General features: G+C 53.3%; 1 protein-coding gene and 1 long non-coding RNA gene across 3 annotated transcripts in view; both read left to right on the forward strand.

The window, feature by feature from the left end:
• The first annotated feature begins 489 nt into the window (after window positions 1-489).
• On the forward strand, window positions 490-3,987 carry LOC145723237 (uncharacterized). The gene is made up of 2 exons (XR_014148161.1): window positions 490-2,713; window positions 3,218-3,987. It is a non-coding gene; the product is annotated as an uncharacterized LOC145723237 (long non-coding RNA).
• A 15,276-nt stretch (window positions 3,988-19,263) lies between these two features.
• CLMN (calmin) overlaps window positions 19,264-25,345 on the forward strand; it is a 109,377-nt gene continuing 103,295 nt past the window's right edge. The window contains exon 1 of one of the 2 annotated variants that reach the window (XM_081829990.1): window positions 19,264-19,429. In XM_081829990.1, coding sequence (XP_081686116.1) covers window positions 19,348-19,429 — 82 coding nt within the window. In that variant the 5' untranslated portion in view covers window positions 19,264-19,347. The remainder of the gene's footprint in view (window positions 19,430-25,345) is intronic. The other variant, XM_081829989.1, reaches the window with a different exon arrangement.

Raw genomic sequence — 25,345 nt, forward strand, 5'->3', positions numbered from 1 at the left:
ACGTGCCTGGGTCTGGAATGTGATTTTGCGGAAGCATCCCGTTGAACCTGCTGGCTGTGAATTATTTTGGGGGTTACTTAGGTGGATAAACAGACAGCCCTTGCTTGGAGCTTTAGATCCCTGCCTCCTCCCGAAATGCTGAAATAAAGGCAGGAGCAGAGTACCTACATTCCACTATAAATACGGGTGCAGACGTAGTTGTAAAGACATATCATTATAAAAAAAAAAAAAAAAAAGGAAGGAGGAAGTGGCCACAGAAATATTTAGAGGGAATTGAAATAGAAGGAGGAAGAGGAATAAAAATTGCTTAGCCTTCTACAAGGAAACAGCACAGCAGAATTTGCAGAATTATGTATGCAGAAGCCTCTGGCAGGAGAGAAAGAAAGATGCAGAAAGTTTCTCATTAAATAACTTTTCCATCTGCAGTGCAAAGGTCTCAGGGTGTGTGCCTGGCAGCCGGGATGGCAGCAACAGGCAGGGCAGGGGGAGGGGGGCAAGGGCAGGACAAACCCACGGGAACGAGCCCTTCAGCTCAGTGTGGTGCTCACCCACCTAAAACACCTAGAAGATAAGAGGCGGTGTGGGTCCTGAATCAGCCCTGGGAGAATTAAATCCGCACATGATCTCTTGGCAGCTCTGCAAGCCTCCCAGGCTGGTGGCCCGGTATCGTGGCTGAAAGCAGGTACTCGGGTGATAAGGAGATCTGGTATGAATCTTGGGACTGCCCTTAGCTGGCTGGGACACTGTAAGCAAGTGGCTTCACCACCACCACCACCCGCAGGGCCTGGAAAATGTAGACAATAGTATGTACCTTGCAGGACCACACAGGGAAGGAGTGATGTCTTCACATAACACGCATGGGACTCAGAGCCCCAGAAAGCCGAGGGTGGTTAGGGCTGAGCTGCTGCTGATTTGGATCTCTTGCAGTTGGAGCAGACCTTCATTAGTTCAAGCCAATATTAAAAATGATTTGCATCTTTTGGGCTTGCACAGGTGGATCAGGAAGAAGCTGGTGCAGATATTTATTTTTGCGTACTAAATAATAACACTCTTTCCACTGCTCCCCAAGAGCCTTCTCATTTGCATACTTGCTAATTATCTGTCGACCCTGCTGGAATATGTTTCATAAAGGGAGCAAGGATGTTGAGCCCTAAGAACCTGCCCAGGGTCAGCACACCGGAAGGAGCACGAGAGAGATTTGACGGTGTGAACGTGTGCACGCCCGGAAGCTGGGTTAGACCCTTTGGTGGGATCAGCCTTCAGGGGACCCTCACCAGTGTGCCGCCTGCAGACAGTGCTCTGCCAGTCTCAAGTCCATGACGGCACCCTAGATGGATTCAGGGTTCAAAGCTTAGCAAGCAATGACACCTCCTCCTGGAAGCCTTCCTATACCCCAGACAGAATCAATCCCCCTACCCTGTGCTTCCATGGCCCACGCTATTGGCCTTTTTCATTCCACTGATGGTGGCGGTCCCTTTGCAGGGATGCTAGGCATTATGTCAATGAACCCCAGCGCATCCCCATGGGGGAGTGAGGAGCGGCAGGACGGTTGGAGCAGAAAAGCAACATTATCTGAATTATTTGCAGGATCCATCCAGCTGCTGGGCTGAGCCTGCCATGCAGTGGGGGAGCAAGGGACTGATGGCAGGGGATTAGTCAGGACGAGATTGCAATAATCTCCGCCAGAGGTGATGGTGGCCGGGAAGGTGGGGTGAAATTGTTGGACTGCAGAATTTTTTTTCTAAGGTAACACTGACAGGATGTCCCAGAGAACCCAAACATGAAGATCTGGAAGACCGCAGGCAGAGCTGGTTTGGGAGGAACCCGAGGACGTCAGTTTGGGACGTAGTGAATTGGAGGTGTCTATTAGACATCCAGTGGAGACATCACATAGGCAGTTGGATGTATGCGACAGGAACATGGGAGGTGTCAGGCTATACATGATATCTCAAAGCCAGGAGTCTGGATGACATCCCTGAGAAGGGAATGTGAGAGAAAAAAGAAGACAAGGGACTCATCCCCACGTCGACTCCACTAGGCTGAGCGTTTGCACCGTGGTGGGCTCTGTGGGGGAGGCACGGATTCGAATGAGACCCGATCCCTGTCCTCAGGGAGCTCCAAGCCTGGTGGGGAAGAGGGAGCCTGCATCTCGCCCACAGGTCCAAGGAGCTGGGCAATGTGGAAACTCTCTGACCAGAGCCAGGCAGGCCTGGGCTGGACCCCCGCCACCACCCCCACCCACCAGCCACAGCTTTTCTCTAAGCCTCGGTGTCCTCTGTAAAATGGGGATAATTATACGTCCTGGCAGAGGCCACGCTGAGAGCTTCAGAGGGAAGAGATGTGCTTGGCACAGAGGTGCTTGGGAACCTGTGCTCTTTATTATTTGCTAGCACGTTCCACACCCCTCCACCCCTGTACCCTCTGCCCTGGGGTCCCCCTGTCACACAATGTCCACTGGGCTTTCCAGGAAGGGAGCTGGGGACTTCCCTCCCCTGCCACCCAGCCTCCCTCCTCCAAGGCTACTGTTGCCTTGTGCAGGCTGGGGACGAGCCATGGCAAGGTCAAGGCCACGCTACCCCTTGCAGAAATTGGACATGACAACAGCATTTCGTCTCTCTGGCAGACGGGCAGAGATCAAAGCCGGCATGAAGGAGCGGCTGCGACAGGCAGGAATGCCCCCGCAAATGTCACCAATTACCGAAAATTGGCTGCAGTTAAGACTATTACCGTTAAGGGCTGCCTGGCTTCCCCCCTTCTGCCCCAGAGGCGCATTCCTGACGGCAGGGCCGAGAGCATCCCACGGGGCTGGTGGGAGGGCAGGCAGAATGCCAAGGGTTTCCACTGACCACGACTCAGGCTTCAGGACGGATTACTGGCCAGGAGAGAGGCAAAAGGGGAGTCTGGGAATGTTCCCCGGGCAAAGAGGAAGCGGGGGTCCTAGAGAAGTATGTGGGGAGAGAAAGTGAGCTCTAGAGACCAGTGAGGAGTAGACCCGTGGGCTCTGGGCTCTCTCACCCCAGCTACTGCTGTGCTTGGCAGAGAGGTGGGCATCAGCCCTCTGCCCTCCGGGTCCTGAGCACAGGGTACAGCTGTGTGGCGTGCCGGCCAAAGGCCTCCCTTGGGCATGAGAACAAAGCAAAGACAGGAAGCAGGACCCTGAGCCAAACTCCAGGGCCCTGCTGATGTCTGATGCCCACTCACTGCCTTCTTGTTCCAGCAACAACTTTGGGGAGAGAGTCCTGAGGACGATGGGCAGCCAGACAGTGACCCCCAGAACAACATAGGGCACACAGGAGAATTCCAGCAGTTTCCAGGGACGAGAGGGGGAAGCCGTGAAGGAACCAGTCATCCCTTCAAGAGAGACTGACATGGAGTGGAAAGACCATTCATTGTCTTTCTAGCTGGGAAATATGGATCTGATCTCTGCCTCCAGCACTTAGGAGCTGTGTGACCTTAAACAAATGACTTAACCTCTCCGAGCCTCCACGTCATAGTCCACGTCTGAAAAGTGAGGAAAGTAATCCTGACATCAGAATCGTATAAAACGGCACTTCGAAATGAGTCATGACATTATTTTTGCTGTTAATAAAAAGTCCAAGGCTAACCGCTCCTTGGCGACGTGCGTGGGTACACGGCCGTCTCGTGCGCGATCACCCAGCTGCTCAGTGGGCCCTAAAGCATCATCCTGAGAGTAAAAAAATAAAACGACTCTGCATTAGGATGCTTTTGGCAGCAAGTAACAAGGTGTCCACCTGACAGTGGCTTCAACAATGAAGAGAATCATCTCGACCAACAGCTGCGGGGGGCTCTTCCAGGTTTGGTTTAACAGTTCACCTAATCGAGAATCCAGTTTCTTTCTCTCCGCCACGGCGCCAACCTGTCCTCTCAGCCTGCAAGGCCCAGTGTAACAAAAACAAAGGGCCCGTGGTTTAAAAAGCGGGATAAAAGTGCTGTGAAATGTGCTAAAATATAAAACATTTTCTTTTTTGCTCTTGTCTCTTTCTCGACCTGTCACAGGGTTGTTTTTTTTTTTTTTTTTTTGCTATTTAATGATATACAGGTGGCCAGGGGCGTCCCACCCTGCAACTGGGCACGCTGGCGGCTGGTCCCCTCTCGCGCCGATCGCGGGACTGACATGCGGTGGCCCTGCTGGGGTCTAGAGCGCCAGGAGGTGGGGAGCAGGCAGCCGAGCCCCCTCAGGGGAGGTGGGGAGGCGGCGGGAGGTGGGACCACGGGTGAACGAAGGGAGGCTCTGTGTCTCCAACACATGCTCCGTTGTCCCATCAGACTTCACTTAGAAAACACAAATTCATAGATAAAATTAATATCATTTATTTAAATAATTTTAAGACGGTGACCCCAGAGCGTTAGATCCCAAGCGCGGGGCACTTCCGAGTGCCTGCACTGGCCGCCCCCCCGCCCCCGCCGGCTGGCCCTGCTTCTGCTCTACATCGCACAGCCTGGTGGTCACAGGGATGACACCAGCAGGTGGGAGGAAAGGGGCTTTACCCACAGCGCCTCACCCCTTTTATAGGGGCCAGTGGGACACTTCTACTGTCATCTCTTTGGTCAGGGCCGGGCATGAGGCCACTGATAGCCACAAAGGAGTCTGGGAAAGTGAGGATCTAGAACTTGGACTTTCCGCAGGACGAGACCGGCCAGGCAGAAGGAGGCCGTCCATAGCTGCTGCAGACAATCAGCAACGTGGGCCCCAGGCTGGCATGGGAAGGGTTCCGAGCTGGTTCCTGTGACCTTGAGCCGCACTGGACTGCTGGATGACCAACTGTTAGGAGTTCAGACCCATCGACCTGCAGAGGGACAGCATGGGAGACCGGATGGCGGCCACGCAAACAGGCTCCTGGACACAGAGCATCCCCTCACACCCTAGCCTGCAGGAAGGGGGTGTTAATCCCACTTTCCACAGATTAGGAGCCTGACACCATTTTCGGTACATTGTCCTGTGTCACACAGGAAGTGAGTTCAATGAAAGGGTGAGAACGTGAACCCGAGCGTACCCAGGTGTGAAAACTCTGCCCCAGCCCTGGCCGGGCCCAGTGCTCTCTGTGGATGAGGGCATGGGGGCGACTTGCCCGGGGCGGGGCAGGGGCTGGACTGCAAACCAGGCAGGCGCCTGCTGTACTCTGGACCGCCTCAGGTCCTTGCAGGTGGGCTGCGAGGGAGTGGTTCTCTCCCAGAAGGTCACGGCTGAGTCCGTTTCGCACAGTTAGTAAGGAAAATGAGGAAACCCAGTTGAGGAAGGTCTCCACATTGCCTGTGACAATACCTGGTGAACTGGGGGCTTGAAGAGCAGACCAGTTTGCTTGACAGGAGCGGCAAAGACATCCCATTAAATATGACTAAAAAGGGTGAGTGGCCACCCTGTGCGCATGGATATAGAGGCTCTCGGGCTTCACAGGATGCTTTCAGAGCTCCGCTCCAGCACCTGAGCCTCCCAGCCAGCTCCACGGGCATGAGGCTGCACGAATCTGGCTAATTTGTGCAGAAAAGGCCAGGCCCGAGAGGGAAAGTGAAGGACCAGACTCTGAACATAGAATAAGGCTGCCTGGGGGTGGCAATGGGGCAAAGGAGGGGGCTAGGCAGCAGGAACCAACGAGGGAGGGGGTCTCTTCCCACACTCCCCCACCCTCTTCCCTGGGACAAATCGGCCTCAGCTGTCTTTAGTGCTTCCATCCTTGTGCGTGAGATCGAAACTCCAGAGATGAGAGACAGAGCCTCTGAGGGGCTGAGCCGGGTCCCAGACCCACTCCTTGGCCAGAGGATGTGGGCCCCTCGATTGAGAATCCCACCAGCCAGTCCATCGGGAGAAGGAGGCAATTCCCCTCAAGGAAGTCAGGGCAGTATTTATCAGAAGGAGCGGGGATCAGTGTTGGACAGGAAAAATGAACACATTTCTACTACACTGCCCCTTCCGAGGGCTCAGGTTCCTCTTGCATAAAATGGAAACGGTGATATCCATCTGACGTGAAGGTGGTGCTGATTCCGTGCAGCTGTGTGTGCTGACCCAGGGCACCCAGCGGCTGTGTTCCTCTCACAGCCCACGGGCCTCCCACGCGATCAAGACCATCCCTCGTGTCAACTGCATGGTCGTGCCGTTGGAACTGATGAAGGACTAGATGTTCATGGCTGCTCCTGGGAGTCCGGAAGGTGTTTCCTCCACCGGGGAAAGGGGCGGGCCATGCAGGCGTCCAGGCTCATTTAATCCCACAGCCAGCCCATTTTCCGGATGGGAACCGAGCCTCGGGGAAGCTAGATAGCTTGCTAGCGGTGGGCACCGCTGAGTCTGGCTCAAGTGTCTATGCGGCTCTGAAGTCATGATGGCGGTCACAGTTCGGGGTCTGATTCACAGGCACTCACCGGGGACAATGTCTTCCCTCCGGGAGGGCCTTGTACGAAATCCCTCCATGAGTTTTAGGCCCCCTGAGCTCCACAGATGGTTCTGCTTTGCCTCTGAAAGAGTGTTACGTGGATTCACTTGAAGCCACTTTTGGGGTGAACGAGGTACCAGATGCCGGCATACGACCGCCCCCTCACTCTTCTTGAGAGGTATGAAGCTTTAATTTTTGCTTTTCTTAAGAAATAATGGTTCTGGGGGCAGGAGGACACGTAAAATGAATAGGAAATTATAGGCAACGTGTAGACAATTCTTGGTTTCCAGATGCATGTCAAGCAACGTCAGAAAATAGGCCCTCCTCACAGGTACGGGCTGCCCGAAACCCTTTCCCACTTCTGAACATCCCGCCAGAGAGTTAGCAAGAACTCTACCTTCTCATCTGGGACCCATCACTATAGTTGGCAGCATTTAAGAAACAACCCCCCCCCCCCCGCCCCCATCACTGCTGATTAAGAGGAACATCAATTCTAATGGAGAGGTGTTCCCAAAGCCTGGTCATATGCCCTAACTGGAAAGGCCACCTTTCTCAGAGTGTCTGCCCTCCATTCCTTCCCAAATTAGGCACGGGTATGTGGGAGGGGACCGGCCTTTTCTACTGAGTGCCTGGCCTCTATCACCTCCCAGGACCGGGGATCCTCCCAGCAAAGATATCGGGTGGCAAGTAGAGTCCACTTGTTTATACAAGGTTGTGGGTCAGCAGTAGGGTTACAGATTTTTTCTGGTACTGAGGCCCCACCTAGAAACTCTGGGAAACATGATCATCCCTCCCCGAGCCATCTTCTTCTGTGTGCATTTCCAGCAACCCAGCAAATTAGGTACACACAAATTGCAACTTGTAAAAGCAGAGAAGTTGGGCATTTGCAAGGAGGCCCACTTCCCTTGGGCTGTAGGGTCTCTGCCCAGCCTCTTTCCCAAAGATTCCTGAGGCTGGGGGGCTGGGGAGACTGGATGGGCTTCTAGCGAGCAAGGAATAGAGGAGAAAGGTCGTAAGGTGCCTATCAGTCTTGCTTAAGTTCCATGGAAAGCTCTGTGCAAGTTGATCTGATGCATTGGTTATACTATTATATCTTATAGAGCAAAAAACAAGGTATCGATAAGATTCATTCTACAGTCATTCTTGAGTCTACACCCATGCAGGCCATGGAGCCAAGCTGGGGCGGGGGGTGAGGAGACTGAAGAGTAAGTCCAATGCAGGAGATGCACCTGGATTCTTTTGTTCACTCATTTTCCCCAACCAATTTTAATCAGGGCCCTCCCAAGTGCCGGGCAGCGTTATAAATGTTGAAATCCAGCAATGAGCAGGACGGACCAGATCCCTGCCTCCAGGGAGCCATGCCTCAGGGTGCAGCAACAGGGAAGGGAGGGGAGAGAAGGAACAGAAACAAGTAAACAATACCAGCTTGTGAGAAGTGCTAATAAGGAAAGGCCAAGACTCATGGACAGTAACTGAGGCTTCTTAAAATTGCAGGTCAACGCGCATGGACGTTACAGGGACAGAGGTACGTGTGTATAAGGTCCAGTGTTACTGAGGAAATGGGGCAGGAAGAGCTCCCTGAAAATAAGTACCATTTTTTGAACTCCTATTACGTGGCAGAAGCTATATCAGGTGCCTGGTGTGTGTTTTCTCTAACCCATACGACAACCAGGAGGAAAACTTGATCGTCCTACTGCGTAGATGGGGAAAATGGAGGTTTCAGAGAAGTTGAGTCACTTGTTCAAGGTCACACAGCAAAGTGAGGCCAAGCGAGGATGGACCCCAGGCTGGTCTGTCACAAAAGGTTGTCCAGTCTCACTGTCTTTGTAGAGGTGGTGAGGTCTGAGTGGAGTCATTTTAAGATTTATTTATTTATTTTGAGAGAGGGAGAGAGAGAGAGAGGATGAGCCGGAGGAACAGAGGAAGCGGGTGAGAGAATCCCAAGCAGACTCTGTGCTCAGCGTGGAGCTCAACGTGGGACTCGCTCTCAGGATCCTGAGATCACCACCTGAGCCAAAACTAAGAGCTGGACGCTTAACCAGCTGTGCCACCGAGGTGCCCCCTCTGAGTGGGGTCCTGAGAGAGAAGTCAGGGTTTACCTGGACAGGGGTGGCGGAGGGGGAGGGAAGGGCAGCAGAGGGCGAGCCAGGTGAGCCAAGAGGCTGACTGTGAAGCCACCTGGTGTGACTGGGAGCAGAAGCTCGGTGTCGCCAGGGAACAGGGAGGTAAGGCTAGAGGGTCCGGCCTGGTCTTCCTGGTCCCGAGCAAGAGCCATGGAGGGTACAAAGCAAGGGAGGGACATGTGTAGGCCCCTCCCAGGGATCTCAGCCACTTGTGCCCGATTTCCCACTGGCCAGCAGTTCCCCACCGTAGGACGTTTTGCCGCCCAGGCCCTGCACTCAGACAACCTGGGTTCAAATCCCAGCCCCACCCCTCCCTCCCTGTGAGGCCTTGGTGAAGGGACTTACCCACTCTGTGCCATAGGGTCCCAGTGAGGTTTTTTTTTTTTTAATAGACTGCATTTTAGAGTAGTTTTAGGTTCACAGCAAAATGAAGCAGGGAGCAGAGATCTCCCATATGCCCCCTGTTGCCCCCTAACACAGCCTCCCCACAATCAACGTCCCCCACCAGAGGGGTGCGTTTGTTACACTTAGTGAAACTGCATGGACACCTCATTGTCACCCAAAGTCCATACTTTATATTTGGGCCCATCCTTGGCCTGGTACATTCTGTGTTTTGACAAAGGTGTCATGATGCATGTCCACCATCGTGGTGGCAAACAGAATGATGTCACTGTCCTGACCATCCTCAGTGCTCTGCCTGTTCATCCCTCCCCACCACGAACCCTCAGCAACCGCTCTTCTTTTTACTGTCTGAGTAGTTTTGCCTTTTCTAGAATGTTACACAGTTAAAACGTACAGCATGCAGTCAGTCTTTCCTGATCTAAGTTTCCCCCATGGCTTTTTATGGCTTGATACCACCTTCCTTTTCTTTTCTTTCTTTCCACTGAATACTATTCCTTGTATGGGTATACCACAGTTGATTCATTCACTGACCACGGTAAGTTTTCAACAAGGTAATATATGAACGGCATCAAGAACTGTCCCTACCATATAGTAGGCTCGCAGCAAGGACCTCTCGCTGTCCTTCGGGGCATCTGATAAGCACCTTGAAGGCCCATGTTGCTCTAAGGCAAGGGCAGCCCTCCTCCAAAATCAGGACCCCTTATGAAGGCAGGACCCCCGGTGAAGACAACGTCCCCAGGTTTCTAGTGGTCTCAGAGTCCCCATTCAGTGGTGACAAGGGCCCCGTTGGAGCTGTGGTGTGAGGTGTGAGGCTCCGGGGCTCCCAGGATCCTTGAACTTGGTTCACAGAGAGAGGAAGGGCTTGTGCGGCCTTGGTCGTGGACCACATTTCCTGCACACGGCTCCTTTTACCAGTGAGAAAGCATTTGTAACATCTCCTCTGCTATTTAGCCAAGCCCTTTGGTGCCAATTTAGCAAAGCCGTATTTGAAGCTCTCTGTGCCATGGAGCTGCATTCACGACTGTGTTACTTCAAACACCAGCACCGAGGGTTAAAGTGAACTAGCGCACCCCACTCACCAGCAGCTTCTATGGAAGCCCGCTTCTAAAGATGGTCATCGACGTGTGACAAAGGCGTATCATGGGTTGCATCTCAGCCACTCCCCTTCTGTCCTGGGCCTCCGGAACTGGCCTTCTCGGTAACTAGTCTCATTCCCTTGGGTTGGTCACAGACCCGGCTGGAAGCTGGGAGTGGAGGTGGGAAGAGGGGCTGGGAAGGCGGTAAGGAAGGACAGGCTGCGACAGAAAGATCGCTGGCCTCAATTGGAAGCCCCAGGCTGCCCTAATTTGCAGTGTAGGATTGGAAGTCCCTTTGCCTCTTGAGAATCGGGCTTATCTTTTCTCTGAGCAAGTGGGTTGGGCTGGTCCTGACCTTCCTTGGAAAATGTGGCCGCGCGCTGCCATGCCGATCATTCCAGGACAGCCCCGTGCTAGCCCGGAGAAGGCGGCTTCCTCCTCATCCTCTTGGCTCCCCTCCATCTGCTATTGCCCAGAGGTCAGAACCCCGGATCCTCCAGCTCCAGCATCTCTGAGGGCAAACTGCTAGTCCCCCAAGCCCCCCAGCTCCAAGACCTCTTTCAGCTCCCATTACCCTCCCACACTCCCCAAAGCCACTCCCATCCAGACAAAATTCTCATCCCTTTAATGGAAACATTGATATATCCATCCCAGATTTTGCATGGGGTTGGTGGGGTGTTAAGTTGAAATTATGAAGAAACATGTGTTCACCACACTGTGGGCATTGAATGTCAGGGATGCAGATACCCAGGAGGAGGGGATGAAGGGGAAGTTTACAGGAGTGGGATGGGTAGACGTTGAGCTGCCCACTGAAGGATCCAAGGCCTGGGCAAGCAGAAGAAAGAAGGTAGGAGGGCAGCCCAGTGGAAGGAACAGGGAGAGCTAAGTTGCAAAAGCTAAAATAGGAATAGTGCATTTGGGGGGGGATGGAGGATATGTGGGTACTTAGCCTCCCAGAGATTGCCTAGTCTGTTCTCTGCCAAGGAAGTGCCTCCATTTTTCTAGGACTTCTCCCACCTTCCTTCTTTTCCTTCCTGTCCCGCGCCCCCTCTTTTTTCTTCTCTTCTTTTGACTTTCTTCATCAAATATTTATTAGTACCCATCCTGTGTCAGCCACTGTTCTGGGCATGAGCTGCACACACCAGCCCTTGTGAGCAGAGTTATAGGGACGTGAGGGAGGAAGATAATGAACTACCCACTCTACAAATAGTCAGTTATAGGGGGGTGAGTGCCATGGAGGGAAATCTCAGGGGGGCAGTAACAGGGAAGTTGTTCTCTGCAAGGAGTTGGGGAGGGCAGCAGTGGTGGGATGTTTCGAAGACATAGCCATAAGGCCATAAGAATTCCTCCTATCCAGAGGTGGAGCTCTTTGCTTTAGCTCTTGAATCTGGGCTTGGCTCTGTCGTTTTGGCCGATGAACATTAGCAAATGTAACACAAGCAGAGACTTAAGAAGAGCTTGTGCATTGAGGCTGGCCCTCTTTGATGGGCCTTGGAATCCTGAGCCCATCATGTGACAAGCCCAACTAGCCCACTGGAGAGGCCGCGTGGAGGAGGATTGAGGTGCCCCCACCAACACCGGGCCAGCCGTCACACACGTGAGCCCATCCTAGAGCCATCCGGCCCAGCCGAGGTGCAGAGACATGAGCAAACCCAGATGAAACTCACACAAACCCCCCACAACTGGCAACCATAGAGTCACCAGCTAATTAACGACTGTTGCTGTAAGTCACTATGTTTCCGGGTGGTTTGTTACACAGCCGAGACTGACTGATACAACAGGAAAAGGATTCCCCAAGGAAGGAAGATCTAAGCTGGATCTGAACACCGGGCAGGAACTCACCAGAGAAAGGCTAACAGAGGGTGGAGAATTCCAGGTGGAGCAAAGAGCATGTGCTGTTTGGCAGGACGCAGAACTGTGCTTTTATTTTGTAACACTTCATTAAACATACGAGAAAAATGTACAAATTGGTAGACTATCATGTAATGAGTAAACACAGTGTAACCAGACCCATATAAGAAACAAAACATGACCCGCACTCCAGAGGACCCCCTTCTGCCCTTTCCCAGGACTGCCTCTCCCTCCCAGGCTGACCACTACCCTGACTGGTATCACCACCGAGAAGAGTGGTTTTGAACTTCATAGATTGTTCTTGAACTTTTTACTGGTGGAATCCTAAAGGACACATTCTTCTCTCTCTGGTTGCTTCTGCGCCATGTCATGGTTCTGAGACTCATCTGTGTTGTTCTTTCATCCTCATTGATGAATTCCATTATTCATCCATTCTCCTCCTGGCCGACATTTGGGTTATTTTAGCTACTAAGGGAAAACCTGCTATGAATGCTTTTGGACACGAATTTTGAGCAATCTGTGTGCATTTGTGTTCAGTATAGACCAGAAATGGAATTGTTGGGCCACAAAGCTTGCATATAGAGCAATTCTTTTGAGGAAGTGAAAGGGACAGGTGGATTGCATGGGGCGGGGTTGCTTAGGGGAGGAGTGAGACCCTGCAGAGCACTGCAGACATAGGAAAGTGAACATTGGACACTAGCTACAAGCATGGATTTGGGGAGATCACAGAAAATTGACAGGACCTGTTGCTGGCTTGGATAAGACTTCTTCCCTTTCTCCTTTGGAATCTGCATGTTCAAATCCATGTGGATAGCCCGAAATACTTACTTTTCCAGCAGAGCCACACTGAGGGATCTTTACAAAGATAAGTTGCCATTTGAGATGCGCAGGGGTCGGAAGTGAAAATGCCTGCCAGCATTTCACATAAACCCAAGAATCGTCCCTACAGAGGGCAAAGGAGAGAGTATTTTTATTTCTGACCTACTAGGGAAAACATGTTCCTGGTGGTCTTGTTTCCGTAAGGACAAAAATTGGCTGGATTTTTTTTTTTTTTTTTTTTTTACAGTGAATCTCCAACATGAAGGGCTCCACTTAGTGACCTGGGCTCCTTCCAAAAGGTCAACAGTTGCTGACATGGAGCAGAAAGATCAGACTTGGTTTCTGCATAATATTTGGGGTCAAGTCCCTTTTCTGTTAACCTATGACCTGTGTGACCTTGGGGATATTACTGAACTTCTTTTTATCCTTAGTTTCCATCACTAAAGAGGATGATAGGACCTCCTTCAAAGGGTTGTTGGATTAAATGAGATAATGCAAAACACTTGACACAGCCCTTGGCAAATAGTGAGCTCTGGGCAACTGTTAGCTGCCCTGCAGAGCAAAGATACACAGTAACTTTGTTGAGCTTCACTTGCTTGTGCTGGGAACATGGGCGTGAGAGGCTGGCCCAGGGATTTTATTGGCACCAAGCTTTGGCTTTTAAATCCCCCTCCTGAGTGGCTCAGTTGTTAAGCGTCTGCCTCCGGCTCGGGTCATGATCCCAGGGTCCTGGGATCGAGCCCTGCATTGGGCTCCCTGCTCTGCGGGAAGCCTGCTTCTCCCTCTCCTGCTCCCCCTGCTTGTGTTCCTGCTCTCACTGTGTCTCTCTCTGTCAAATAAATAAATAAAATCTTTTTTAAAAAATAAAATAAAATAAATCCCCCTTCTTGGGATTATCATCAACGAAGTTTGCCTTTGATTCCAAAATGTTAAAAAATTATATATATTTCTGCAGTATCGTTGCAAACAACAATCCGGGGTGGTTTTGCTCTGTCCATAACAACCCCTCTCTCCCCACATCTTCGCATGGCCAACACCTTACATGTTCCATTTGCTTTACTGGAAAATCTACTGTCCTTAAATAGTGTTCTAATGCCTGCAAAAAAAAAAAAAATTAGCAACACTGTCTCCAGGGAAGCAGCCTTTGACTATTCAAACCTGGAAGAAATGAAGGGTTTTATTTGTGGAAATTGGGACATCCGGTGCTGTCTACTTAGGGAAGCAGGTTTTTTTGTTTTTTTTTTTTAAACCACCCATCAACACCTACACATTCCCCCCAAAATTAATAAAATCCCAGAGAACACATTAATATTTTACATTATAGGTAATCTCCCAAGTTCAGGGGCAATTTTTCTTCTGAGTGTGGTTCATTTTATGCCATAGAAATGATCTGAATCTTACTGAAGAATCTTACTGAAAAATCTTACTGAAGCATCTCTTCTCTATATGCATATCTTGGATCTCACAACAATCCTGCCCAGGTAGGGACTCTGGGCCCCCTCTTACAGATGAAAGCACAGAGGCCCAGAGAGGTTAAGAGCTTGCCTGAGGTCACGCAGATCAGACCATTACTCTCTGCCCACTATCCACCTTCCCTCCTTTCTGCTTGAGCCTGATTCCTTCCATTTCTCAGCATCTCTCTCTGCCACCAGCCTTTGCATCCTATCCTGCAGGATTCCTGGGGGCAGGTAGCAATCAATGGGGAATATTTAGCAGGAAAAAATTGGCAGATGGGTAGACACCTGGCATTCCTAAGGCACAGAGGAGACCCTTCTTGGGGGAGCCCAGGGCTCAAAAAGTTTTAAGAATTACTGCTTGGTGGAGTTGCAATATAATTTGTTTATTCACACACACCACTAACCCTTACTGAGCACCTACTACGTGCCCAGCGCACAGACAGGTGCTGCATTTGTCTGTGCCCGCCACAAGTGCTGTCAATCCCGCTGTCCGAACAGCTGGAGAATCTGCCTTCACGGCCACCACCCCCTCACACCTGCCTCACTGAGACAGACCCCGAGCTCCTGCCCACACCTCTGACCCTCCCTCCACACCACAACAAAAGGGACAGGCTGACCCGTTTTAGTCCTCCGAAGGCTCCTCTTACAACCAAGTCCAAACCTCTGAACAGGGACCCCGTCCTCGCAGGCAGATTCTGGGTCTTGTCCACTGTTGGGTCCTGACACAGGGCCAGGCCATGGGTGGGTACTCGACCAACGTTTGTTAAGTGAATAAATGAGGCTGGGGTTGTTCACACTACAGGGCAGCCTTGTGACCTCATAATGCAGACCCCCGTGCCCAGGAAGTGGTCTTGGTCTTTTTGAAGAATCATCTTCGGTGAATCTAGCTGGAATCCACTACAGCCTCTTAACTGGACTTAATGAAATCCCCAATAGTTTTTTTTTTTTTTTTTAAGATTTTATTTATTTATTTGAGAGGGAGAGAAAGAGACAGAGAGAGAAAGCATGAGTGGGGAGTAGAGGGAGAAGCAGGCTCCCCGTTGAGCAGGGAGCCCGACACGGGGCTCGATCCCCAGGACCTGAGCAGAAGGCAGACGCTTAACCGATTGAGCCACTCAGGCCGCCCTCCCCAACAGTTTTTACATGCTGATGAGCTAAGTCTTTCTAAAAATGTCAAGTAAACACGACAGTACATAAGTACATATGACTAATACCAAATTGCTAAGTGTTTGTCTGGTCCACAGCATAAGTCCAGCCGTACTTGGGATGGATGCGGGCAGGCAATGAGAAGTACAGTTCGAACTCTGTGACCTCGGGCAGGTATCTGAGCAGCTTTAAGCCCCACCTAAAAATGAGCCTGCTTTGTTGGCCTCATGATGTTATTGTGAAGACGGGCTGAGGACTAGCCGGAGGGCTGTCCAAACCTCAAGTGCCGTGCACAAATACAGGATTGTGACAATGACCAGAGAAGGCAACTTCCCACTGGCTGGAGCCCTCATCACTCCCCTCTCCTACAAGAGGCCGGGGGGTACACTGGGGTTATCTCAGTTGTCCTTATTCTTTTCCAAAGGGGGTCTGGGATGTGGACATGCAAACCTGCTGTCCAGATCATCTGCCTGAAGTCATCCGTCCCCATAAACAGAGGCAAGAAGATGACTGGGCCAGATGTTTTAGAACTCCTTACATAGGGAGGGATGTTGGACTTGATCTCTGAGGTCCTATCCAGGGATTCTTTGAGATTCTCTGACTCCACGTCCTTTCCCTTGGCAGAAGTCAGTTTTAAACAATGGCACAGATTCTAGTGAAATTGGGTAATTTCTAGAAAATCCGTTTCTGGAAACTCCCGGGAAGCCAAGCCTTCAGGCTGAGTACTTTTCCTTCCCAAAAATAAAAGTGCAAAAGAAAAATAGTACTGTTAATTCAGGCAAGAGGGCAAATAGCCTAACCCCCATGGAAGTCACATGCCCTTCTCTCCCCAATGGACTTCCAGAACCGGGAGGCTGGATACACCCAAAGAAGGTACAGTGTGGTCCTTGCCTGGGGCCCAGCTTTGCCCATTGCCAGTATGTGAACACTTTTTTTGACTGCCTCTTGGGCCCAGGACATGGGAATCAACTATTTGTCATTTGGTCCTTGCTTTGTGAGTTCAGGCCCTCTAATGAGCCATTCATTCATCCATCCACTCAATATTGAGAACTCTCTCTGTGCCAGGCACTGTGCTAAGTGCTCAGATAGACACATTCGTGAGACAGCCTTGTTCTCAAGTACTTCAGCTTCTGTGGGAAACCATCAAGTAAATAATTATAATGTAACATGTTAAGATAGGGGTTCATGGGATACCATGAGCTTGTACTGGATATTATGGGAATTGTAGAAGATGGGCACTCAGCTGGGCTTAGGGGTTTTGGAGGAGCTTCTCTTGAGACGAACATGAGTTGGCAGTGGTGTGCTAGGTAAAGGGGAAGTGCAGGGAACAGGGGAGGGGAAGGGCATTTCAAAGGGAACAGAATGAGCGAAGGCCTAGAGGTGACCCGGATGCGGCCAGGACCTGTATTTCCACATCCGGGGTAGAAAAGCGTAAAACCAGGATTGATGGGCAAGGAGGTGGCACAGGGATCAGTCTGGGAGGGCCAGAGTTCAGGAAGAATGAAGGAAAGAGGAGTGATAGTGACACAGTAGCTCAGTGAATATTCGAGTACCTGTTAGGGGCTAGCCTTATGATTAGTGCCAGCTCAAGTTCCTACAACATCTTGGAAACCTCCCTAAAATTCTCTATACCTTGGTACAAAGAATTTCTGAGCACCAACATTTAGTACACAGTTGGTGCTCAATCAATGATGATCGCAGCCCCTCTCTGCCAGGGAGTTGTTATTGCCTACACAATGTTCCTCGAACGACACAGCCTTCCATTCACAGGACAGTCATCTTTGTGTCCTGAAAAAGGGCCCATCCCTGCAGCTGACATCCACGTGCCACATCGTTTAAAGCCTTCTGCTCCCTGAGACCCGCCTGAGGAAGGCTGATTCTCTCTTGGCTCTTTGCTTTGTGAGGAAAGTGATTTTCAGGCTCACTCCCCTATCCACAGCAATTATGGAAAATAAATTGAAGTGTAAAAACGGGAGATGGCTAGCAGATGGGCCAAAATGAAGTGATGCCTGGCTACCAGCATCCAGCTCCCTGGAGTGTGAAATGAACGCGTGTGTTCAGACCCAGGCAGAGAGGAGGGAGCTCCTGCCTCAAGCCGGGGGGGCCTGCACCCAGGCACCCAGGATCCCTCGGTGGCTCCACTGGCCTCCACTGGGCGTCTCGACCCGCAGATGAGGAGAGCTTGGAAATACAGGACCTTGAGAGGTTAAAGGAGAACTTGTTGGTTTTCTGCCTGATTATAAAAATATGTGCTCATGGTGAGAAACTTGGCCAACAGAACAAGAAGAAAGAAAAGCAATCCAGAGCTTTGCACCTTGACATTATATAGTCCTCTTTATCCTCCGGTTAAATTTCCCCACTGTTATGGTCAGCTCACTGGGCTGCAATGTCCGGTCCCTGATTATGCCCCTGGCACCTAGGAACGGGAGGCGCACAGGACGTCACCCCGGGCCTGCATCCATGGCCCCTGCCCAAATTGCTTGCCCAGTGGTGGCTCCCTTCATCCTCTGGGTTCAGCTCCAAGGTCAGTCCTCCTGATCTTCCTGGACCCCTACCCCATCCCTGCTACCTACCCCAGTGGATTTTCTCTGTTCTGGAAGTGACTTCCATCTGTATTATTTTGTTTCTTGGTTGCTGTCCCCCCTCCCCCCAGGAGTCTGAGTCTGAGGGTAGCTTCACTCACCTTAAGGCCCTCAAGAGCACAGGATCTGTTAACCAGTAGGGGCTGCATAGTTATGAGTTAATGAGGAAGTAGCCCATCCATCTGGGTTTCTAGTAGTTCTGTAGCATGAACATGGCAATGAGAAACACAACCTATATTTAAATGCTCAGGGAGACCTGCCTACCATTTTTTTCTTGGAATACCCCATATATAACCCATTCTGTGTGTGTGTGTGTGTGTGTGTGTGTGTGTGTGGCGAGCCTGTCCCAGCACTCCGGAAAGGGTCAAAGTACTGAGCGAGGGGCTTGGATCTCATGCCCCTAACTCATTCTTCAGCCTTGGGTAAATTCCAAGATCCCAGGACCTGACTTTTTCCCTGTTTGTGAAACCAGTTAAGAACTTTACTTGATGTGGTAATGAGCCCCAAACAAGATAAGATCCTGCAACTCTTCAAGAGTTAAAAGAAATAGTGAAGAACCATCACCCGCCCCCTCCCCAACACACACACAGCCCCCCACCCCCCCACCCGGAAGGGCCACACTCATTTTCAGTAAAGCCCCAGAGAGGGTCACTTGGAGATTCAGTGGTCCCGGACTGCACAGGGTGGGAGTGGGGCTCGGGCTGCTTTTCCTTCCCTCCCAGAATCTGGAGTCATCTCTGGACGGGATCCCCAGGGAAAAGGTTTCCAATATCAAAACCCAGGAAAGAAGTCCTTCCTGCTACGGCTCCCCAATCTGGAGGCAGACGAAAGAGACTCCCCCTAACTCCATCTCTGCATTCTTTCGCCCCCTACCCAGGTCCTCGCCGCTCCCCCAGATGACCCCAGGGGCGCCTGGCCTCAGCCCGGGTCCCTCCCCTCTGCAGGGGTGGCCTCTCGGAATCGTGCGGAGCCAGGGGACCTGAGGTGGAGGGGTGTCTGCGGGGGTCGTACCCCGCTCGGGGGTGCGCGGAGGCGCCGGCAGCTGGGTGGGAGGGGGACCCGGCGCTGGGACCCGCGGGCTCACCCCGGCTGGCGTCGCCCCGCCCACCGGCCCCTGAGACATCACAATCTGGGGGCCGGGACCCCGCGCCTCATCACCGCCCGTTTGCAACCAAACAATCCACCCAACAAACACCCCCGGGGGGGAAGAAAAAAAAAGAAACCGGCCCGAGCCCAGCCTCCCTACTCCCCCCCTCCGCCCCGCCCCTCGCCCCCCGGGGCCCCCGCCTCCGGATGGGGGAGTGAGCGCCAGCCGGGCGCCCCGCACCCGCCGCCCCGCGCCCGCCCGCTGCCCGCCCGCGGCGGGGGCGGCCCGACCGCGCGCCCGCCCCGCCCGCCGCCGCCCGCCGCCGCCGCCGCTCCGGCTCCGCGGCGCCCTCGCCCGCCAGGCTCTCCGCCCGCCGCCCGCGCCCGGCCCCGGCGCCCCGGCCCGCCGCCCGCGCTTCATGGCTGCGCACGAGTGGGACTGGTTCCAACGCGAGGAGCTCATCGGGCAGATCAGCGACATCCGCGTCCAGAACCTGCAAGGTAAGGTGCCCCAGCGCCCCCCAGCCCCCTCCGGGGAGGGACGCCCGGTCGGGTGGCCCCGGGAGCCCCGGCGCCGCTCCCGCCCGGGACAGCGCCGCCCCGCGCCGCCCCCTGGCCCCGCCTGACCCCGCTCAGGTCGCCCGCTGGGGGGGGAGGGGGCTGAGACGGCCACCCCCCCCCACCACCCCGAGCCCCCAGCGGGGCCTCCCGGCCAGATTCGTGGTTGCCCAGGGGGTGGGGTGGCACACGTGCGTGTGTGTGTGTTGGGGGGGGTCCCGCTTTCTTTGGGGGGGACATCACGACTCCCCTGCAGCCACTGCTGCGAGTTTGGCCAAGTTTGAACGTGTGGGCTCTTAGGGGCAGTGGCCCAGGTCAGGGAGGGAGGAGAAAGTGCGACTGCGTGTGTGTGTGTGTGTGTGTGTGTGTGCGCGCGCGTGTGAGTTTGCACACCTCCCAAGTACCTCTGAGGCTAGGGGATTGGAGCGCGGGGCGGCGCATGAGAGGGTGGGCTGGGGACCAGCGCCCAGGGGCGCGGATCCGGGGGCTGGGCGGGCTCAGCCACTGGCCACAGGGAGCGGCCCCTCCTCTGGCCCCGGGCCCCACTGGGGAGGGGGCGACAGGCCCCGCCCCCTGGACGCCGGACGCTGGGACCGGCGCCTACCTTGACACAAGGTGAAAGAGAAACTCGGGAGGCCCGCGCGTCCGACCAGGGCTGGGGGTGGCTCCCGCCACACACGAAGTGTATTAACCTTTCAAGAGTTTATTCATTGTGGAAACTTGGAAAGCACAACCATGTTTAAAGGGAAAAAGTCACCCACAACCACCGTCAAGCCCACCCACCCAAAGAAAGCTGCTTTTCCTGGAGGTGTATTTCTCGTCTCTCTCTTTGCATACGTGGGCTTTGCAGAACTAGACAGAGTTCCACTTCCGGCCTCTCTTCAGGCAGAGACCTGGCTGGGTTGGGCTGGGGAAGTTTCTTTAGTTTCCTGGGCAGGCTTGGGTTTCTAGAGATTCCAAGGTGGGGGGCGCTGCAGAGAGAGCTGGGAGCCCTGGACAAAGAGATGATGGGGTGGTGGGTGCCCTCCTACTGGGTACCTGCCTTTACTGCTGGAGGGTAGGGAGTCCCAGCCTGGAGGGTGCAGGGGGGAGGGGTGCGGGGGGGTGGGGATGGCCAGGCAGTCAAGTTTAAACATTATACCTGAGAGACTGTTTCCTGGCAGCCCATGTGGACCTGCTCCACCCCTAGGCTATGCAAGGACAGTGCAAGCAAAGGTGACCTCACATGGGGTGGGGGAGCCTGGTGCAGTGGGCACTGGAAACTGAGTTTGCGCTGGGCTCCCCTGATCTCTTCTGGCTGTGATTTGTATAAGAGGAGGAAGATCAGGCTGGAGATGTTGCAAATGATCCCTTTTGATAATAAGCCTCGTATCTGGATCCTGTTGCCCCAGAACTGGCATCCTATTTGGGGGTGGGAATTAGCATCTCTTGCTGAGATGGCATGTGGTTTGGGCTGTCATGGTGTGTGTGTGTGTGTGTGTGCGTGCGTGTGTGTGTGTTAGGCAATCAGTGGGTATTTAATAAACACTTGCTAACCAATCCTTACTGCAACTGCCTGCATTCCTCAAAGCCCAGCTCCCAGTGTAAAGGGGATCGACTTTTGTGAAGGGATGCTCAGCAATATGAGCAGTTACACCTGGAACTCTGAGAGAAGGCTTCACTACATGGGGACCATTTGAGATGGGTCCTGAAGGTTGGGTAGGAGTTCACTGAATGGGCTCTCCCCTCAGCTCCCAGTGAACTGTCCTCACTTTTAGGCAATGCCAGTTGAGCATCAATGGACTTTGCCATTTAAAAAGATAAGCTTTTAAATTTGTGTCGATATATATATATATATTATGTATATATCACATGTATGGTTATATATGTGTAGAAAACGTGCATTAATCTTTGGTGCCAGCCCAACAAATTTTTACCTATGGATAACCCAGGTAACCACCATCCAGATCAAGATGTAGATGATTTCCAGTGCCCTGGATGGATGCCTTGTCTCCCTTCCCAGGCAGTGACTCCCTCCCCTGATACACACACACACACACACACACACACACACACACACACGGCAACTACTAATCTGAGCTTTATCACTATAGTTTTACCTCTAGAACGTCCTATAAAATGGAAGAGTACAATACATACTCTTTTGAACTGACTTGCTTTGCTCCGCAGGATGTTGGTGCAATTCATCCATGTCCTTGCCTGTATTTTTTAAGAGGTTTTGTAGACTGCTTTATTAAAGTATAATTTACATATCATAAAGTCCACCTGATTTAAGTTTACAATGCAATAATTTTTAGCAAGTCGACAGAATTGGGCAAACCTCCCAACCATCCAGTTTCGGAACATTTTCACCACTTGAAAAAGCTCCCTGGTAGTTGGCATATATGCATCTCTCAGCCCTGGGCCCAGGCAACATGCAGTTCCTTGTTCCTGTGAAGACAGTTCTGTTCGGTGGATGCACCCCTCTTTGTGGGGCTGCTCATTGGCGAGGGACATTTGGGTTGTTTGCAGTTCGGGGCTATTGTGCGGCTGTTTGTCCTTGCGGTGGTGGGAAGGCATTTGCACTGTGGAGGTTCCTGTCGTGGCTTTGTGGCTGTTGGGGCAGGAATCCATCTTCTGTCCATTTCTCCTTTGGCTTCCCTGTCTTTGGACTGGATGCTTCACGGAGATTTTCTCTCCTCATCTCCATGGTCCTCAGAAAGTCCCAACCGAAGGGCCAAGTCCAGAAGGCTCTGCTCGCCGTGCTTTGAGCGTCTGCCCAGACCAGCTGGTCAGTGTCGCTGGGCCTGGACATGGGTGGATGACCAGCTCTTCAGGCCACAGGCAGGGGATGGGGGACCTTGCTCCTCCAAACTCCGCGTGGGTGGTAGTCAAGGAAGCAGGAAGAGTCCAGGCAGAAGGGTTGTTTTTTGAATAAAGCTGTGTGCTTGCTTAGAGCACAGGTAGTCCGCAGTTGTCGTGGTGATGGGAGGCTGCATACGGCGGGATTTCATGAATCTGTAATCCTAGGGACCAAGGAGGATGCCCAGCCTCCCATCTGCAGGTGGTGGTTGCTGTTCCCGTCAGGCAGTCCTATTCTGTTCACAAAGCTTTGACTCTTGTGGTCCTGGGACCAGGCACTTGCCCCAAAATGTCAGTCTGGAGGACACTGCCTTTCAGGGAAGAATAGCTCAGTGGCATGCCCGTGTGTTTACGGGCATGGTATGGTGGCCTCTGCTCATTTGCTCCTTGAAGCCTTTATCTATGGCCCTGAACTGTGGGGTTCTGGAGTCCAAGCAGATACGATTGTGATGTCACCCGATCATCCCCCGCGGACCCCTGGAACGAAGACTTACTTCCTGGCCTGTCTTTGGAGACCGGGGTGAGCCAGGCAGAAAGCACGGTCTCTCCCAGGAGGTCTGTCCCTCAGCTTGCTGTAGCTGCCACAGGGGCAGATGAAGTCCTCATTGACTCTGAGGGCTCATAAAGCGTTTGTTAATGAAGGGCAAGCTGGTAGAGAGCACGGGTGTCCCTCTGGGCCAAGGCTGCAAGTGCCACCCTCACGGGGTCCCTTCCAGGGAAATGGAGGTGGCCCAAGCAGTCGACCAGAGAGGAGAGAGCAGAGTTGCAGGATGTTGGCAGCCTCCACCTGGTGGCCCCACTTCCCTGGAGCTTTGTGGGGTAGCCCTGAGGTCAGAGGTGGTCAGTGAACTGTCTGTGCCTTAGTTCTTGGCCTGGCTGCGGGAGGCAGGGGCTCCCGGTGCCTTTCCCATGACAAGTCTACTTTGGCTGTCCCCTGTCCCTCTTTGACTTGGCCTCAGGGCCCAGCTGAGTGCTCCAGCGGGTCTGACTGTTGGGCAAAGGGGAGGGTGGGTGTTGGGAATCTGGTAGGAAGCCTCCACCATCCTCAGAATTCCCCGTACTTTTCTGTTTTTAACAAATGTGTGCAGACAACAAGAAATGTAGTTGGTCCTTGTTCCTGCCTTTAAAGCAGCATGAAGCTAGACTGGGGCTCAAATGTTCTCCTTCCGGCCGTCTCCTACTGCTCCAGCGCCCTGTTCCGCCTGATGCGGTGAACCTTGACCTGTGAGGCTTGGCCAAGATCCGGTCCCCAGAGCTCGAGGTGGATCCGGGCAGGCAGGAGACCATCCCCACTGCTGCTCTGGCTGGGGGGGGTGGGGGGGGGTGGCGCCCACCGCTGCCAGCTGGCCCTGCTGGCTGGTCCTCCCTGAGCTGTGTCCTCACCCCTGCCTCAGTGTCTCCCTCCGTCAGAACGCGCTGGGAAGCCATATTGCCCAGGGTTGACACACACGAATTGCAATTTGGGGCCCTTGGAATTGACTGCTAGACAGAGGTGGTGCCGGGCGCGGTGCTAACTGCCTCCTTAAGGTTTCCCACAGGCCTTTGAGGTGGGGTGCTTGTTTCGGAAGTGGAGAAGTCAAATGACCTGCCCACGGTCATGGGCTTCTGAGTGGAGCTGGGATGTGAACCCAGGTCCCACTGAGCCCATGCGTCCTGTCGCACTAGCTCCTTGGATCGAGTGTGACGGGCGTCCCCGGGAGGAGCGGAGCTGGGCAGGCCTCTCAGAGGAGGGGCCGTTGGGAGTCAGGCCTCGAGGGCTGAGCAGAATGTGACTGCGTGAAATCCCCATTTCACAGCATCAGAAGCAGGACCGTGGTGAGGAGAACCTGAAGGCAGGCTCCGGGTGGGACGGTGCCTGTGTGGTTAAAAAGATCAGCCCTTGCCGTGTTCTCCACCCCCTCCTCTGATTCCCCTGGCTCAGCTCCAGGACCAGTCCTCCCCGTGCTTGCCTGGACTCTGTGGTCACCTCTTTATGGCTCTGGGCCTTGAGTCACTTCTTCCCATCTAGCTCCCACTCAGCCACCCCTCACGAGTCCCTGCTAATCTCTTCGGTGGGTCTCCACGACCAACCTGTGGGCTGAGGGCGGCCCCTGGGTCCATCATGGTCCACGGACGTCACGATGTGAAAAATGCTGGGCCGCACTGGCTTATGGGATCAAGTCCAAGCCCCTTAGCCTGGCACGCGAGATCCTCTGTGGTCTGGTTTGAGATGCCAGCCAGCCTCCCCTCGCTCCCAGCCCCCAGCACCCTCCCCTCCTGGCTCGTGTCCCCATCCCTGGAGACCTCCTGTGCATACAGCAGAGGGCTCAGGGATGTCACTGTGGTCAAAGTTACCCAGCACCGAGGAGGAATCATTCCCCCAGCTCCTGGAGGGCACAGCAGATGTGCTGGAGGTTTCTGTATGAAAACAAAGAAAATCAAATGCAGAGGTTTCCTGGCCTATAGAAACTTGCTGCCCGTAACGCCCCAGCCCAGGTCTGTCTGTGTGCCTGGTTCTAAAGGGTAAATCCTCCCGTAAAACATTTTTTCGAGGCTCCCTGCCGGAGTCAGTACACAGGCTTTGAGTTAACTCTGGATTTTGCCCCCCAGCGACCACCCTGCAGTCGAGGCTCCATCCCTAACTTGGGGTGTGGATTCTTCTCCAGGGGCTTTCTGGGTGGAGCATTTTGTGCAGCTTGAGAAGCCATAGCCAGGACCCGGAGGCTGACGCCCTGGGTCTGAGTCCTGGCTCTGTCGCTCCCTTGCTGTGCGATCCTGGGAAATCTCTTGCCCTGGCTGTGCCTCAGTTTTCTCGCTGCAAAACAAGAGGGCTGGACTGTTGAGTTCCAATGGGCCCCCTGGAAGTTGGCGTGAGGAGTGGCATGGCCTGGACAGAGCGTGCCCACATAAAGGCACCTGAGTTCCAGTCCCTGGCACGCTTGGGCGGCCAGCATGCGACAGCTGGTCACACTCCTGGATTATTTTCACTGTTAAGTGCTAGACACTCAGCCCCACTGAGGAGCCCCCGTAGGAAAGGTT

The sequence above is a fragment of the Leptonychotes weddellii genome, chromosome 9, assembly GCF_054177405.1.
Source record: "Leptonychotes weddellii isolate Sample4059 chromosome 9, ASM5417740v2, whole genome shotgun sequence".
Lineage (NCBI taxonomy): Eukaryota > Metazoa > Chordata > Mammalia > Carnivora > Phocidae > Leptonychotes > Leptonychotes weddellii.